Below are 16084 nucleotides of genomic sequence, written 5' to 3' on the forward strand. Positions count from 1 at the left end.
TTGGGAGCCAAATGTGAGAAAGCTACCTCCTTTAGTGGACTTTGCTATCCTAGGAACTACCAAAAGTCCAGCGTTTTGTGACTTTAGGGAGCGTGATGGGTTGTAGCGTGGTAGAAGGTTAGTTAGGTACGCAGGCTGCATTTTGGACTACCTGTAGCTTGTTTATTGATGAAGCAGGACAATCACCTAGAAGTGCATTACAATAGTCCAGTCTAGAGGTCATAAATGCATGAACTAGCTTTTCTGCATCAGAAACAGATAACATGTTTTGTATGTTGGCAATGTTTCTAAGATGGAAGAACACAGTTTTTGTAACATGGGAAATATTATTTTCAAAAGACAAGTTGCTGTCTAATATAACACCCATATTTTTGACGGTAGAGGAAGTAACAGTACATCCGTCTAGTTGCAAATTGTAATCTACAAGATTCTGTGTAGTGTTTTTTGGTCCAATAATTAATATCTCTGTCTTATCCAGAATTTAATAGGAGAAAATGATTGGTCATCCAATCTTTTACATTTTTAACACACTCTGTTAGCTTAGATAATTGAGAAGTTGCATCTGGTCTCGTTGAGATATATAGCTGAGTGTCATCAGCATAACAGTGGAAGCTAATTCAGTATTTGATAATAATATTACCAAGGGGCAACATGTATATTGAAAATAGAAGGGGACCTAGGACGGATCCTTGTGGCACTCCATATTTTACTGGTGATAAATGAGATGCCTCACCATTTAAATAAACAAAATGGTAGCGATCGGACAGGTAGGATCTAAAACATCTTAGAGCCTGCCCTTAATTACCTGTATAGTTTTGTAATCGATATGAGTATGTCATGATCTATGGTTTCAAACGCAGCACTAAGATCAAGTAAAACTAATAATGAGATGCAGCCTTGATCTGATGCAAGAAGCAGGTCATTTGTAATGGAGGAGGAGACTAAAAATCTTTCTAAACTTAAAATGCATTTTTACCCCATTTGTGTTGTTTTACTACTTATGCTGGGTACAAACCAAAAGATTTTTTTTACATCTTATAAGATTTTCAAAATGTGATCGACCCACAAACTTGAGGATAAAAAATCCTAGATTTAACCGTTCTGGTCCAATAGTGTGTGGTGTGCCATGATGTGACAACGACAACACACAAAATATTGCGAGACTTCAGAATAAGCATGGTGGACAATATGCAGGAATAAATTGCAATGATAGTGTTTGGAATGATTTTCACAGTAAATTCACGGTAAAAAAAAGAAAGTTTAGGTGAAGTCGTGGAGATGGAGGTGGACATGGTCTGTACATGTTTCAGAGTGAGCTAGAGGTGAGCAGTGGTCACAAAATCACACAGATATGTTTTTTTTTAATATAATTGTAGTTATCAGTTATCTCTTGGAAAAGAGATATTATTATTTTTTAAATTGCCTTATTAAATAAACTTAAAATAATTGTTATCAGATCTTACATCACTCTTTAAGAATGTGATAATTAAATTTTTTGATTGGATATTGTTTAGTTTCACGTGATAATTTCCAGAGCGTGCACACGCTTGTCTTTCGGGGTTCCCCCCACACACCAGGATTTCTGATCGCAAATATTAAACATGTTGAATATTTACGATTTGCGATCGGGGCAGCTCCGACGTTCTTCCAATCAGGTTCAGACACTCTTAACACACCTCACACCAAGGGAAAATCTGATAAGATAATCTTTAGAACCATCAAGATAATCGGGACATAGCTAGGATTGTTGGAAGGGGGGAAATCAGCCCAAAATCAGCCTCATTATCTTTTGGTGTGTACCCAGCATTACACAAATATTTAAAGTGTAAAACATTATTACTTACAATACATAGCATGGTTTTTAATCATACTTTTAGTGGGGACAACCCTCATGTGGTTGGGGTCCTAGCGCCTTAGCGCCTTGCTGCCTCTCCGTCCGAGACAATCTCTTTCAGGAGAATTCATGGTTCCATTTATTACCGCAAGTCTTCCAGATCCGGAAGCAGCAAAACAGCCCCAGACCATCACACTACCACCACCATATTTTACTGCTGGTATGATGTTCGTTTTTTTTTAATGCAGTGTTACTTTTACACCAGACATAATGGGGCACACACCTTCCAAAAATATAGACTTTTGTCTCGTCAGTCCACAGAGAATTTTCCCAAAAGTCTTGGGGACCATCGAGATGTTTTCTGTCAAAACTGAGACAAGTCTTTATGCTCCTTTTGCTCAGCAGTGGTTTTCGTCTTGGAACTCTGCCATGCAGACCATTTTTGCCCAGTTTCTTTCTAATGGTGGAGTCATGAACCTTAACTGAGGCAAGTGAAGCCCGCAGTTCTTTGGGTGTTGTTGTGGGGTCTTTTGTGACCTCTTGGATGAGTCATCACTGTGCTCTTGGGGTAATTTTGGTCAGATGGCCACACCTAGGAAGGTTCTCCACTTCCGTGTTTTTACCATTTGTGAATAATGGCTAAGATCTAAATCTTCCATTGCAAAGTATTATTACAAATGCTTATGTTGTAATTTTATAACAGGTGTTTGTATGGTAACTGCTCCAGACTCAGCTCTTGGGAGAATTTATGTTGTAGCCTGTAAGTACTAATCTGTCCTTTCTTTCAAACAGGCGATGTACAGATGTGGACAGGTGGATGGCATTGGCTGTATAACAGATCGCCCAGGTTTTGAGCCTGTCGCTCTTAACCCATACATCCTGCAGTGTATGGCATGTATCGCCAGTTGTTTGGGGAGATGAGACACCCTGTCCTCATCAGGTCAGTTTTGTTAAACACTATTAAAAATAACTGCATTGTTACATGTCTGTAGGTTATCAAAATGCATGACTTTTAACAGGGTATGATTCTACAGTGTATTGACTATAAACAATGGAATTTTCAGTATTCACAATACTAATCAGTATATGAATGCAAACTCACTTAAATGTATTTCGCAGTACTTTCAGACACCTGGCACAAAGAAATTTTGTCAGATGGTGCTGGGGGTACCTGGGTAGACACATCCGAGTGGTGATACCCTACTGTGCAGTTCCCAGACTAAACTGAAAACTATACTGTTTTCTTACCCCCTCCCCTTGAGTAATATAAAACGTTTTGATTGTTTGTAAAACTGTGTGTGACTGTTTAGACTGTAATTGTGTCTACTTACTTGTAACAAGTTTATAACATTTTACAAACATAATTTGTCCACTTACTGGCCTGAGGGCTTTCAATGTCATTTATTATATTTATGAATGCTAACACTTTGCAAATACGTTTAATTAGGTAACATTAGTTAATATATTAACTAAAGAATAAACAAAACATTTGTTACCGTATATAATAATCTTTATAATTTGTGAATTAATATACAGTCATTTGTTGGTGCTAGTTCAGTATCTCATTTCAACAAACACATCTTTTGATTTTACAAATGAATTAGTAAATGTTTACTATTAAATTAATTTATATTAGTAAGTGGTGCAGAAGTATTGTTCATTGTTAATTCATGTTAACTTAAGTAGTTAATACGTAAAGTTAACAAATGAAACTTTATTGTAAAGCACTACAAAAAATTTGAGCAACCTTTAAAGAATATAACTCTGAGGCCAAATTACCATTCTGTTCAGTAACTAGTACATAAGCTAACATTAATTATCATTTAATAATAGTACATTAAGCTAAAAAAATATAGTTCATCGGACATCTTGTATCAAAAGTAAAGACATCTTTATGCAACACTACATTTATGTAAAACAAACTTAATGAAGGCTCATTAAGGTACATTGTGTATACCATGCAAACATAAATGCAGCAGTACAATGTTGAAAAGGGTGATTCATCAGACATACGGGAAGTCATTACCATATTAGATGAGTTGACTCTAAAAACAAACATTAGTACACATTAGCATTCTAACAGCCATGACAAAATGTGTGAACAGGAAAGATAATTCAGTATTTTGCAAATGTCTTGAGTTCTCTTTTAAAAATGTTAATGTAAAAAAAAAAAAATATCAGATCCACAATCTACAGTTAAACATACATAACATTATATGAAGAATTATAGTGCATAGATTATGTGAAGAAACGCTTTTTGACATAATTTTTACATTTTACATTTTTTAAAACCCTAAAATGTAATACAGATTGAGGTGGTTAACAATTGTGGGCAAATTTTGACATTTCAGAATGACCTGTAAAGGTTTCTGATTTGTGTTGTAACTTATTGAGTATCGACACCACAATGTTTGATAAATGTTGCACGTTTTGTTGGCTTTGCCTGTCCAGCATCCATCTGGTTCTGTCTTTGAGTAACCCAAATAACACATGCCAATGTCAGAAGGGTTGTATAATATATGTACGTGTACAAGTGTTTACAAGCCTAAAAATCGATGCCCATAGACCTGCAAGTTTTCCATCACTAACGCTTTAAATAGTTTATTTTGTGCAACGCATCAGGCTTTTCCATCATGCAAAAGACAGCCGAAACTCATTAAAGGTGATTCATACCACGCTCATGTATGTTGCTCTGCATAAAATTGAATGATATACAGCACAGTAACGATTTTATTGATCAAATAAAATGTATACAAACCTGTATTTTACAGACGAATGCATCAGTTTGATGGCGCTAAGAACTGCTCTCTCTAGAAGAGAAGCAAAATACTCATACAATAAATAGCTAAAACTTTCCAAAAATATACGGATTCGCTGTCCACATGAATACACAAGGGCACATTTTTAAATGTATCCGCTCTGGGACCCGGTTTCAAAAAATATCAGTTTAACTTTACCAAAATGCCAGATCCGTGTGGACGAAACACTTATGAGATACAAAATGTATGCGTAATATATTTATATATATATATAGCTAACCACGTATGTGAGAGGCTCTGGTTAGTTGGTGTGATAGCATCATGTCGAGGAGACAGTTTTTTTTTTTATTGTAAAGGCAAGTTTGTTTTATTTTCACTGCCAAAGAATGACGATCAGAAGAACCAATGGCTAAAATAAATTTTTAACACAATACCAGAGCAGTACAACAAATCCCTTTTGTTGTGTGTTCACAACATTTCACTAATGACTGCTTTTCTAATCGGTTAAACGGTGAATTTAAGGCGGTGTTTTCAAAGCTTTTGGCCATAAAAGAGGGTTCATTACCAACTTTATTTGGACCAACAAGCATCTCCGAATCACAACCTGTAAGTATGATTATGATGTTATGTGTCTGTTTTCTCCCAAGCGTCTTATCAGTATGTCGCGCTAGCACTATATGTTAACCCTCTGGAGGCGATTAACGCAGATACGCCTTAGGAGCCATTTTCCCCTGATAACCCCAAAAAGAACTTAAATTACACTTTCAGTTTTAATCGTACAGATAAGAGCAATACATCAATCGAATCTGTAAAGGGTCTTCTTTTTTTGAATAAAGACATAACTTTGTGCACTTATAAAATAAAGATAACAAACAAGACTGTCTGCAGCCTGTCTGCGCTGATCTTCATTTACAAACACGTCATTAAAATGAAGTGTAACTCCGTGAATACTCAATGAAGAGACATGAGAGAGATATCTATAGAAAGCTTGACATGTCTACTTTAAAACTAAACAAGTGCTGAAAACAGATATTCTGTGATAAAGTAATCCATATGAAAACAACGCGATGTCCATTTTTCAAGTCTCCCTTCATTATGTCTAATGTTACCACGCCCCCGCGCTGAACGCGCTATTCAGATTCAAACTGAAGTGCGCGGCTTGAATACACCCACACAGAAGAAAAAGCAGCGAGACTTTTCAAGTTTTTTATTTTACTGTTTGCTTCACGATGAGGAATAAGACATAATTCACCCCAAAAAGATGCTAACGCATTGTTTACCGTGAAGTTGTGTGCGGAACAACCAATCAAAACTGACTATGTCAGTTGACCAATCAGAACACAGTATGCTACCGAAAGGTGGGGCTTAAGGAAACTGAACTTTTTGAACAGCTTCGCGCGAACCGTTTGGGGATCTCTGAGAATTTAGGTAATTTTAAAATGATATTTTGACCAAATGACAATGTTTTTTAACCTTGGATGGATTTAAACCTGTTTTACAGGACTTATAAACAGTGATAGGAAGCTTAGAATTTTCATCTTACTGGTTCTTTAAAGACAGTTCTTCTTGTGGCTTTATCCTGCCTCAAGAGAGTTGGGGATTTACAGGCTTTTTCTGTTTCGCCCTCATGCATGGATTTTGCACCACAAACCCTTTTCACTTTCAACAAATGTTTCTGGACTCCTTTTTAAATAGTTAATTGGTCTAATTAAAGCAAAAGCAGGTCTAATTAAATCATGAAACGTATACAATTCAACATCAATTCTATTAAAAAGTTTAACAAAAATTATGTTAAGGGTCTTATGAAATGTTTTTTAGCTTGTTTATCATTACCAAATTCTGTGTTTTAACTATTTGAAGGCACAAAAACTACTCTTTTTTTGTGTATTTTAATATTTCTGGCTATTGAATGAAGGTATAAAACATTAATTTATCTTTTATAAAAATTAAACGGATTAATTTATTTTCATTATTTTCATTATTTACATATATAATTAATTTTTTGGCAAACAAAGGGGATTTACAATCAAAATGTAAAAATTTAAGAAATATTGTCATTATTCCTTAACTTTAGTAGTAGTTTTGTACATTCACGTACATTCTATTGAACAATACTGATACATTTCTGGCAGAAACTATATATTTTTGACTCTCGGAGCAGTTCTGGGGATGTTGTTCATGTGAGAAGGCATGTTGCCAGATGTTGGGTGTGCACCAACCCATTAAGAGTGTCTGTAATGAGCCGATTTTATGGCTTTGTTTGATGAGGTTGACTTTCAAAACACATTCTGAAATTTTGAAATTATCGTACATTATGGGATTTTTTTCATTATTATTGAACGTACATAGTGATCGTACAGAGGTCAAAATTATTGTACAAATACGATAATTATCGTACGTCTGGCAAAACTGAAGCTTGCGATTATGAAAAATGGGTATTACATTTCCAATTAATGATTTAGGTGTTCGGCCAATCACAATGCACTGGGTCTTTTGGCCAATTAGAGCAGACTGCGCTTGTGGAAGAAGGGACTTGAGAAAAAAAAACTACATGTTTGAGAGAGGAGGGGCATAGAGGACCTACAATAATGTACAGTATTTGAAAAATAATTGAACATTAAAGCATGACAACATATTTTGTTACACCAAATAATGATCTTTAAAAAAAGCATATGACCCCTTTAGGGGTAATTAGGCCCATTACCCCTTCCTTTCATCCCAGCCTCTCAAATATATTATGTCTGACATTACAGAAACATTTTTTAATGTTAAAAGTTACATAGTAAACTTAAATCAGATTTAACCTAAAATTAACACACCCATATTCAGTTACTCTACATAGTTGAATCCAAATATGTAATATTTAGATTTTTACATGTGTGTGTGAGAGGTCAAAAATAACATCTGACATAGGAGAATTAAATATGTCAAAATGTCACATAGAAGAGCACACAAAAGGTTGAACACCTTGACATTTATTTACTGTTATACTGTTCTGATGTGTCACATATGTTTGTCTCAGAGCTCTAGTTCAATCTTGACATCCAGATTACTTCTGTATGGCTCTAGAACAGGCCTGACCTCCTCAGACAAAAACCTGGTAACCTAAGACAAAGAGAAAGAGTTAAAAATGATACCTAAATAATAATAAAACATTTTCCACACAGTTTTATTTTTTATAGGGCCAGCAGAGAAGGCCCTGCTGACCCTGATGGCCAACCACTGGGTATTTCCAGGTTGCATGTGTGTACCTGTTGTGGGGCTCGGCCAACAAAGGTTTTGGGGTCCAGTAAGGCGTCCAGCTGTCCGAGTATGGGGGTGAAATATGGATCAGCCTGAACGCGATTCAGTAGGTCATTATCCCCCCCTTCCTGTTTGACTACGGTCGCGGCTTGCTGGGACAGCACCCGAATCTTCTCGTGGCAGTCCTGAGTATGGTTTCAGTACAGACAAAAATGTCAGTCAGTGTTAAACATAAGCACAATAACCATCGGTTTCCTAGCAGACCAAAAATGCCACTGCAGTGACGTACAGCTTCATGTGCTGATGTCTGTCCTGCATGAACTAAATCGTGAAATTGTCTGCAACAACATCTGCTGCACTGACAGAATTTTTTTACATTGCAAGTAATTTATTCAAATATCTTTGCAACAATTAATCGCAATTACAAGACAAGATTCTTATACATTTATATTAAGATTTCTTATCCATTAATCAAGGATAGTTCTGACCTGTCTGTTTCCTCCAGCCTTCACCATGGCCATGATGATGTTTTCAGTAGCCATGAAAGGCAGCTCATGACGGATATGTCTCTCAATCACCTATAAAGAGAGAGGGAGAGAATCATAAAAAAATAAAGCTGTCTTTGTTGTTAATGTGATTAATAATTAAAGCTTTCATGTGATTAAATATAAAAGTAATAAAAGATATAGAATAAATTGTCTAATGTAAAGTTTCTACGCAAACACTGTTATACAGTTTAAATACAACTAATAAATAAATACATTTATACCATTAGATCAATTAAAAACATATGCATGGGTCAAAACAGCATCTTATATATTTATTATGTAAACTTGTGGTGTACACTTATGACCAACATTATCATTCACACATCTGAGGTTAGTGTGATTTAGTGTATTTTCTATTTATTTATTTATTTTTTAATAATACTTTTACTCTGCAAATGCATTATAATGATTAAAAGAGCCAGTAAATAAATGTATAATTATACAAAATATTTAAATTTCAAATGTTCTATTCATTAAAGAATCCTGAAAAAAGTACCACCTTTTCCACAAAAATACTATTTAAATATTAATATTAATATGAATGTTTCTTGAGCACCAAATATAATTATTTCTGCTGAAAATTGAGCTTTGCCATCACAGGAATAAATTACATTTAGACTATATTAAAATGTAAAACGGTCACAGTTTTTACTGTATTTTGATCTAATAAATCATCGGTCCTGGAGAGCCACAGTCCTGCAGTGTTTCGCTCCAACCTTTATAAAAACTCTTGTTCAGGTGTGTTTAAATAGAGTTGGAGTACCTCTCCAGGCCTGATGTTGGCCACCCCTGAAATAAATGCAGCCTTTTTGAAAAAAAAGAAAAAAAAAGAATAATAAATAAATAAATAAAATCTTAAAAGAAAAACCAACCCCAAACATCTGAACAGTAGTGTTTATGCAATTAATTGTGAATTATAAAATAAATGTGACGTGACATTCAGCCAAGTATGGTGACCCATGCTCAGAATTCGTGCTCTGCATTAAACCCTTTCAAAGTGCACACACACAGCAGTGAACACGCACACACACACACACACACACACACCCGGAGCATTGGGCAGCCATTTATGCTGCGGCGCCCGGGGAGCAGTTGCCTTGCTCAAGGGCACCTCAGTCGTGTTATTGCCCGCCCGAGACTCGAACCCACAACCCTAGGGTTAGGAGTCAAACTCTCAAACCACTAGGCCACGACTTCCCATATGTGACCAGCATACCATGTAGTTCATTTGAATAGAATATACCAAATTATTGCAAGTCCTAAGAAAACTTTTTAATATTTGTTGATATTGGTGTGTGCGCCAACAGTTGATATTTGTTGATATTTGGTAAATATACTACAGATTTACTTCGGGCATCAGGGAGTCCCTATTATGCCTAGCATTGAAACTGCTTTTGAATGCACTATCAATTTTTTGTTTTACTTTCGAGATTTGCGATAGCATGTACTCTGTTTATGCTATGGAGTGGCAATGCACACCACACATTTTACAAGATTAGATGTTTGCCACTGGTGCTCAGAATCTACGAATCATTTGCCATCGTCCTCAGTCATCTCTCCTAACTCTTTATGTGGCAAGTAAAATTTTATGTACTGTAATGTAACAGGCAAGCGTTATGCCATGTCTACATCGGATGAGACATTTGTCATGTGATTCTATAGTATTTTGCTGCACCGCTCGCGTCCGGTTCACAAACGGTGTTAGGATTCTTTATTTCTTTTCTGTGCCTTATAAGGATTCATGCTAAGGGCACACCCCCTAACCCCCCGCTGATGTCATCTTCCATCACAATGTTTCACTGTAGATTCAATTTTGTTGACATCGCCCAACCCTGGCGCGCACACACACACACACACACACACCTTAGGATACACCACCAGCCCTTCAGTGATGTTCTGCAGAGTGCTGAGGATGATGTCCGCTGTGAGGAAGGACTCGGGCAATGAGATCCTCCTGAATACACACACAGAGAAAATCTGACACAGTAAGCTGGTGACAGAATGAGTCCAAAAGTTACATCTTCAAACAGTCAAAACAGTGCCGGGGCATTTCATACAGTGGGGATCGAGAGTTTGGGCACCCCTTGCAGAATCTGTGAAAATGTGAATAATTAAAAAAAAATAAGAGAGGTCATACTAAATGCATGTTTTATTTTTTATTTAGTACTGTCCTGAGTAAGATATTGTACATAAAAGATGTTTACGTTTAGTCCACAACACAAAAAAATTGCTGAAATTATTAAAATAACCCTACTCAAAAGTTTGGGAACCCTTGATTCTTAATACTGTGTTCTGTTACCTGATGATCCTTGACTGTCTTTCTGTTTTGTGATGGTTGTGCATGAGTCCCTTGTTTGTTCTGAACAGTTAAACTGAGCAGCGCTCTTCAGAAAAATCTTTAAGGTCCTGCAGATTCTTCAGTTTTCCAGCATCTTTGCACATTTGAACCCTTTCCAGCAGTGACTGTATGATTTTGAGATACATCTCATCACACTGAGGACATTTGAGGCACTCAAACACAACTATTTAAAAAGATTCAAACATTCACTGATGCTCCAGAAGGAAACAAGATGCATTAAGAGCTGGGGGGTGAAAACCTTGGAATACTATGTCCAAATTTTATTTTTTTAAATAAATTTTTTCCATTTAGTTCTGCCCTTCGTAAGCAACAGAAGATACTTGTATGTTTCCCGGAACACAAACTAAGTACAATTTACCTTGATCTTCAAATGCCAAAAGTTTTCACCCCCAGCTCTTAATGCATCTTGTTTCCTTCTGGAGCAGACTTTTGAATGCGGTTATTTTAATAATTTCAGCAATTTTTTTGTGTTGTGGACTAAATGTAAACATATTTTATGTACAATATCTTACTCAGGACAGTACTGAATAAAAAATAACATGCATTTAGTATGATCTCTCTTATTTTATGAAAATTATTCACATTTTCACAGACTCTGCAAGGGGTGCCCAAACTTTCGAGCCCCACTGTATGGTGAGACAACGGATTTGTTAACAGTGCCTGTTAGCGCTGTCGTCCAGGGTCCTTTCCAACCACTGCACTGCTGCTGTCTGCAGAGGGTCCGACACCAGCACCATCAGGTGACGAGCAAGACTACAGCAGCGCTCGGCACGCATGGGGTTCCTCTTGTACGGCATGGCACTGGAACCTGCAGACAGCAAAAAAACATGTCAGATCAAAGAGGCTGAGTTATTATACGATCAAAATTCTGTCTCACAAACAAACTCACCAATCTGCTCTTTCTCAAACGGCTCCTCGATCTCTTTCAGATTAGCCAACAGACGGATATCAGTGCAAATCTACAGCAAAACAATAAATAAATCATGATTGTGGAATGATTTATTACTGTTAAATGCATCAGGCTGTGTTCATTGTTCATGTCTGACCTTGTGTACTGTGGCTCCGAGGCTTGCCAGCACACAGAGTGTGTCGATATCCACCTTACGACTGTACGTCTGACCCGTCACCAGGTATGATCTAAACACAAAAGTTAGGACGAATTGATTAACCATGTGCACATAAAATCATACACTATGAAGCCAACAACAAACTACTGAATTAAAAGCATTTAGTAAATAAAGAATGCAGAAAAAGTCAATAACAAGCATACTTTTTAAAACCAGCCATCTCGGTGACCTTCCTATCCAACTCCTCCACCTTTCAAAGAAAAGAGTCCAAACTAACAACGTCAGTTCAACCACAGAGTAAAACACAATGATATGATGCTATTGCCATTTTACTCTTCAGGCTACAAACCTGCACAATCTACCCATAAAACCCAAATACTGCCAATGCTGATGTAATAATGTGGTAATAATAGCAATAAGAGTTAAAATTGTATTCACAACAACAAAGAAAAATAGGTTAAGGTCAGAAGTCTAATACTCATTATGCAGTGGAATATTTAATAGTAAAGCAGTTTTTAATGTAGATGATTATAATAAATTACATTTTACAATAAATTCTAATAGAAAACCATTCTTTTACATTGTAATAATATTTCATAATATTGGTGTTTTTACTCAATTTTTTTATGCAGGCTTGATATTTTTGTGAAAACCTTGATATGCTTTTTTTCAGGATGTTTAATAAACAAAGTTCAAATAAATAGCATTAATTTGAAATATTAACAATATAAAAGTGTTTACTGTCACTTTTAATCAATTTAATGCAACCTTGAATTAAAGGATTAACTTATTTTAAATGAATACTTACCATAAGCTATGAAATGGTTGTGTATATAGTATGTATGCTGGAGACAAGTATGCATAAAATGTTCATGCTGCTGCATTCACCTTCTCATGATCTCCCTGGAAGAGCTGCAGGAAGCTGGCCTGAGTGCCTGTGGTTCCTTTGACGCCCCGAAAGCGCAGGTCCTCTCTTGCACGCTCAAGATTGCGCATGTCCATGACCAGATCCTGCAGCCACAGACAAGCACGCTTCCCGACTGTAGTCAGCTGAGCTGGTCTGAGAAAAAGATGGAGATGAGAGGGACAATAAAACCCAAAACCAGCCTACTGTTGTTGTTCTGAATGAAAAAAAATTAAAATAACATGAAAATCATAATGTTGTGCAGATAACAACATTAAGAGTCAATGTTTAAGAGTGATTGGGACGTGTCAGAGATGAAAAGAATAGGAGAAAGAAAACAAAAGTAGAAAAGCAAACTCTAAACTACATTGCATCTAACTATTTGTTTGTGAAGTCTGATACATGCTCACTCACTGATAATGTGTGAAGCCTAAAGTGGGCAGGTCTGCGTATTTCTCTGCAAAGTGAGCCAGCCTGTCTATGACACGAGCCAGCTGTAAGAGAGAGAGCATTTAATGCAGTGAATGGGAATTAAACACTGGAAATAAAACTGAATTAAAAATAACTGAAACCTAAACTGTAATACAAAAAAAATATAGATTAAAACAAAAGGCTAGAATTATCAAATGTTTTACTGAATGTAAAATTTGCACTTAAGACATAATGATTAATGCATTTTTTTATTATTGGATTTAATTATCATTTTAAACTTGAAGTAAATAAATTATATTTTATATTTTAAAAATATTTATTTGTGCATTTGAAAAGTTATATTTTTAATATTTGTTACATTTAGAACAAATTAACACTTTAACATCTATTTATTTGTCAAATCTGAGCCTGTGATTATTTAAATCTCTCCTGAATACAGTCAAATGCATTTTATTTTTAAATGGCACTTCTAAGCATCAGTTGTTCTGAATGAAATGGTAAATAATAGAAAGTAGCAGGATACCTTGGGGAGCAGGATGTCAAATCCACCACGCAGCATGATCAGATCCTACAGATTAAACACACATTTAATAAGACCATTATCAATATTTTAAATTAAAATTTGGACTTTAAAGCAACATTCTGTTCTTGTGAAGATTTTTCATGGTGCCTAATATACACACCCCACTTTTAAAATCAACATTAAAATAAAAAATGTATTTAATACATGTACCCTTCTATAGCCATACTGCTCAGAAAATTCCAGAAGTCCATAAAAGAAACCCAGAAGTCAATGGAGCTCAATCAATAGTAACACCAGTAAGACACGGACATGGTAATATTTTGGCCTCACCGTATTGTCTCCCACATAACAGGAAGTGGCGCCCAAGTGGATGATGGGAGCAGCGGTGGGACAGCAGTGAGCAAACGTGTGCACGTGAGCCATGACATCATGCCTCAGCTTGCTCTCCTCCTCTGCAGCCATGACGAAATCAATGTCCTCCAGGTGAGACTCCATCTCGCTCACCTGGGCGTCAGTTATGGGGAGACCCAGCTCCTGCAGAGGACACATCACAGAGATGACACAGAAGTATCACAAGATCTTTTTTAGTATGATTAATATTCAACTGTGCATTCTCATTTATATTACATTTACATCACATTTAACATCGTCTAATCCTCACGTAAAAGTCTATCTTTAAAAGCTCAATTTAATAATAATGTAATTGGTAGCGAATCTTAAAATATTAAGTTTATATATATATATATATATATATATATATATATATATATATATAAACTGTAAAATAATTATTTTCTTATCATATTGGCCAAATTTGCAGTATTACAAATGTGTTACAGTAAACTAAAATATAAGCATTTTCGCTTTATCTTTAGCAACACAGAGAGAGAGTAAAGGTCAACCCGCATAAGACACTCTCCTGTTACACTGACATTTGCATTCGTTATTTTGGAAACGCACACACACACACACACACACTTCCCAGGGCTTCTTCAACTATGGTTCGTGCCTTAGTATGTCTCAAGTACTAGATTAGTCAAGTGCTGTGTCGTGACTTCATTTCAAGAGCATCTAACAGTATCCCGTCTGTCTCCAGAGGTCAGAGGAAGACCAGCATGTGACCACATGACTGTGTTCAATTAAGTGCCAATCAGACACACTGTGCCTGTTATTTATAGATTATTGGGTGATCACAGAAACTTAGTTCATGATTTCTTTGCACAAATCAAACAAACAACATGCAAGTCTACCCATCAAGTCAGCTAACGTTAAACCAGCAAATCCCACAGACTCCAGTCAACAATATCTATTTCGAATCAAGCCAACTATTGCTAGCCTCAGCAAATGAATCTGAGATATCTGAATGTGTGTGTTTTCTTCTAAAACTAGTCCCTACGTTATCTTCTAAATGGCTTAATTGAAATTAAGTGACATTTAACCGGACACATACAGAGCTACATTCACAATACATATTGAGACTGCAGTTTCTAATGGTAAAATAGAAAGAGATCAACACAAATACAAATAGCATGTAAATAATCATAACAAAACATGATATAGCCATAACCTGCAAAGAGTCTCAGGGTACTGCTGCTGTTGTTTATTCATGTATAGTATTGTCACTGTGGTATTCTCAGAAAACCTTTATAGCATGGCCAGATATTTCTGTGAAGGTAAATGAAGTACTACAATGCTACCACCAAATACGATCATAGCACCACAGTACTTGTATGGGAAGTCTAGTCCACTTGTAAAACATTCAATATTACAGCACAACTCACCTCCACCAACTATATTTAGACTAAGAGATCTGGCAACTTGAGACTTCCACTCACTCAAGGTCAGAAACTTCAGACAGGGTCGCACGTGGCATTGAGAGGATCACAATACCCACTACATTAATCTACAGGTGGTCTATAAAAATGAATGCAAAATAAATAAACGCACCTTTTCGGCCTTAGCGAGGTAAAGCCACAGTCTTCTCCATGTGGTGAATTTGTTTCTGTCACTGAAGTTGTAAGCCATCTCTTTGCTGGCGTACCGGGACACCAGCGGTGAGCGGTATTTGAGGAACTCTTCCCCGGACCCCTCCATACCAGCAGCGGATCAATGAAGCGCGCTGCACCGCCAAAACAAACCACACGCGGGCTGCAAGTCTGAGCACAAGTTCTTCTTCTTCTTTTTCTTGTTTAATGGCGGGATGGTGACAAAAGCACATGCTGCCACCTACTGTTCCGTTTAATGTCTCGTAAAACTACGATTTAATACAGGAGGGTCTGGCTTCTCATTAAAAACGTTTACCGCAAATCTAATCCATCATAGGTATCTTGTATCAGCTGGCGCTGTTTCCTTCTTCTTCTTCTTCTTCTTTGGGGTTTACCTGCAGCTTGCATCCTTGCTGTTGCATTACCGCTA

The 16084-nt window shown here is 36.4% G+C and overlaps 1 protein-coding gene across 1 annotated transcript; it reads right to left on the minus strand.

Moving 5' to 3' along the window:
- Positions 1 to 7552: 7552 nt before the first annotated feature.
- On the minus strand, positions 7553 to 15858 carry LOC127946227 (adenylosuccinate lyase-like). The gene is made up of 13 exons (XM_052542660.1): positions 15617 to 15858; positions 14000 to 14203; positions 13670 to 13714; positions 13129 to 13208; positions 12699 to 12870; positions 12014 to 12060; positions 11790 to 11880; positions 11633 to 11702; positions 11404 to 11551; positions 10248 to 10338; positions 8325 to 8414; positions 7845 to 8021; positions 7553 to 7698 (listed from the first exon to the last, which is right to left on the minus strand). The coding sequence occupies exons 1-13, from the start codon at positions 15761 to 15763 to the stop codon at positions 7612 to 7614; spliced, it is 1449 nt and encodes a 482-aa protein (XP_052398620.1). The 5' UTR covers positions 15764 to 15858; the 3' UTR covers positions 7553 to 7611.
- Between the last annotated feature and the right edge of the window lie 226 nt (positions 15859 to 16084).

The sequence above is a fragment of the Carassius gibelio genome, chromosome A3, assembly GCF_023724105.1.
Source record: "Carassius gibelio isolate Cgi1373 ecotype wild population from Czech Republic chromosome A3, carGib1.2-hapl.c, whole genome shotgun sequence".
Taxonomy (NCBI): domain Eukaryota; kingdom Metazoa; phylum Chordata; class Actinopteri; order Cypriniformes; family Cyprinidae; genus Carassius; species Carassius gibelio.

Bases quoted from the DNA above. Each gene is read 5' to 3' on its own strand.
- LOC127946227 (XM_052542660.1), bottom strand. From the start codon at position 15,763: ATGGAGGGGTCCGGGGAAGAGTTCCTCAAATACCGCTCACCGCTGGTG. The intron at 11,881-12,013 runs GTATGCTTGTTA...TTTTGTGTTTAG, and splicing joins GAGATGGCTGGTTTTAAAAA to ATCATACCTGGTGACGGGTC. The intron at 8,415-10,247 runs GTGTGTGTGTGT...CTCTCTTTATAG, and splicing joins GGCTGGTGGTGTATCCTAAG to GTGATTGAGAGACATATCCG.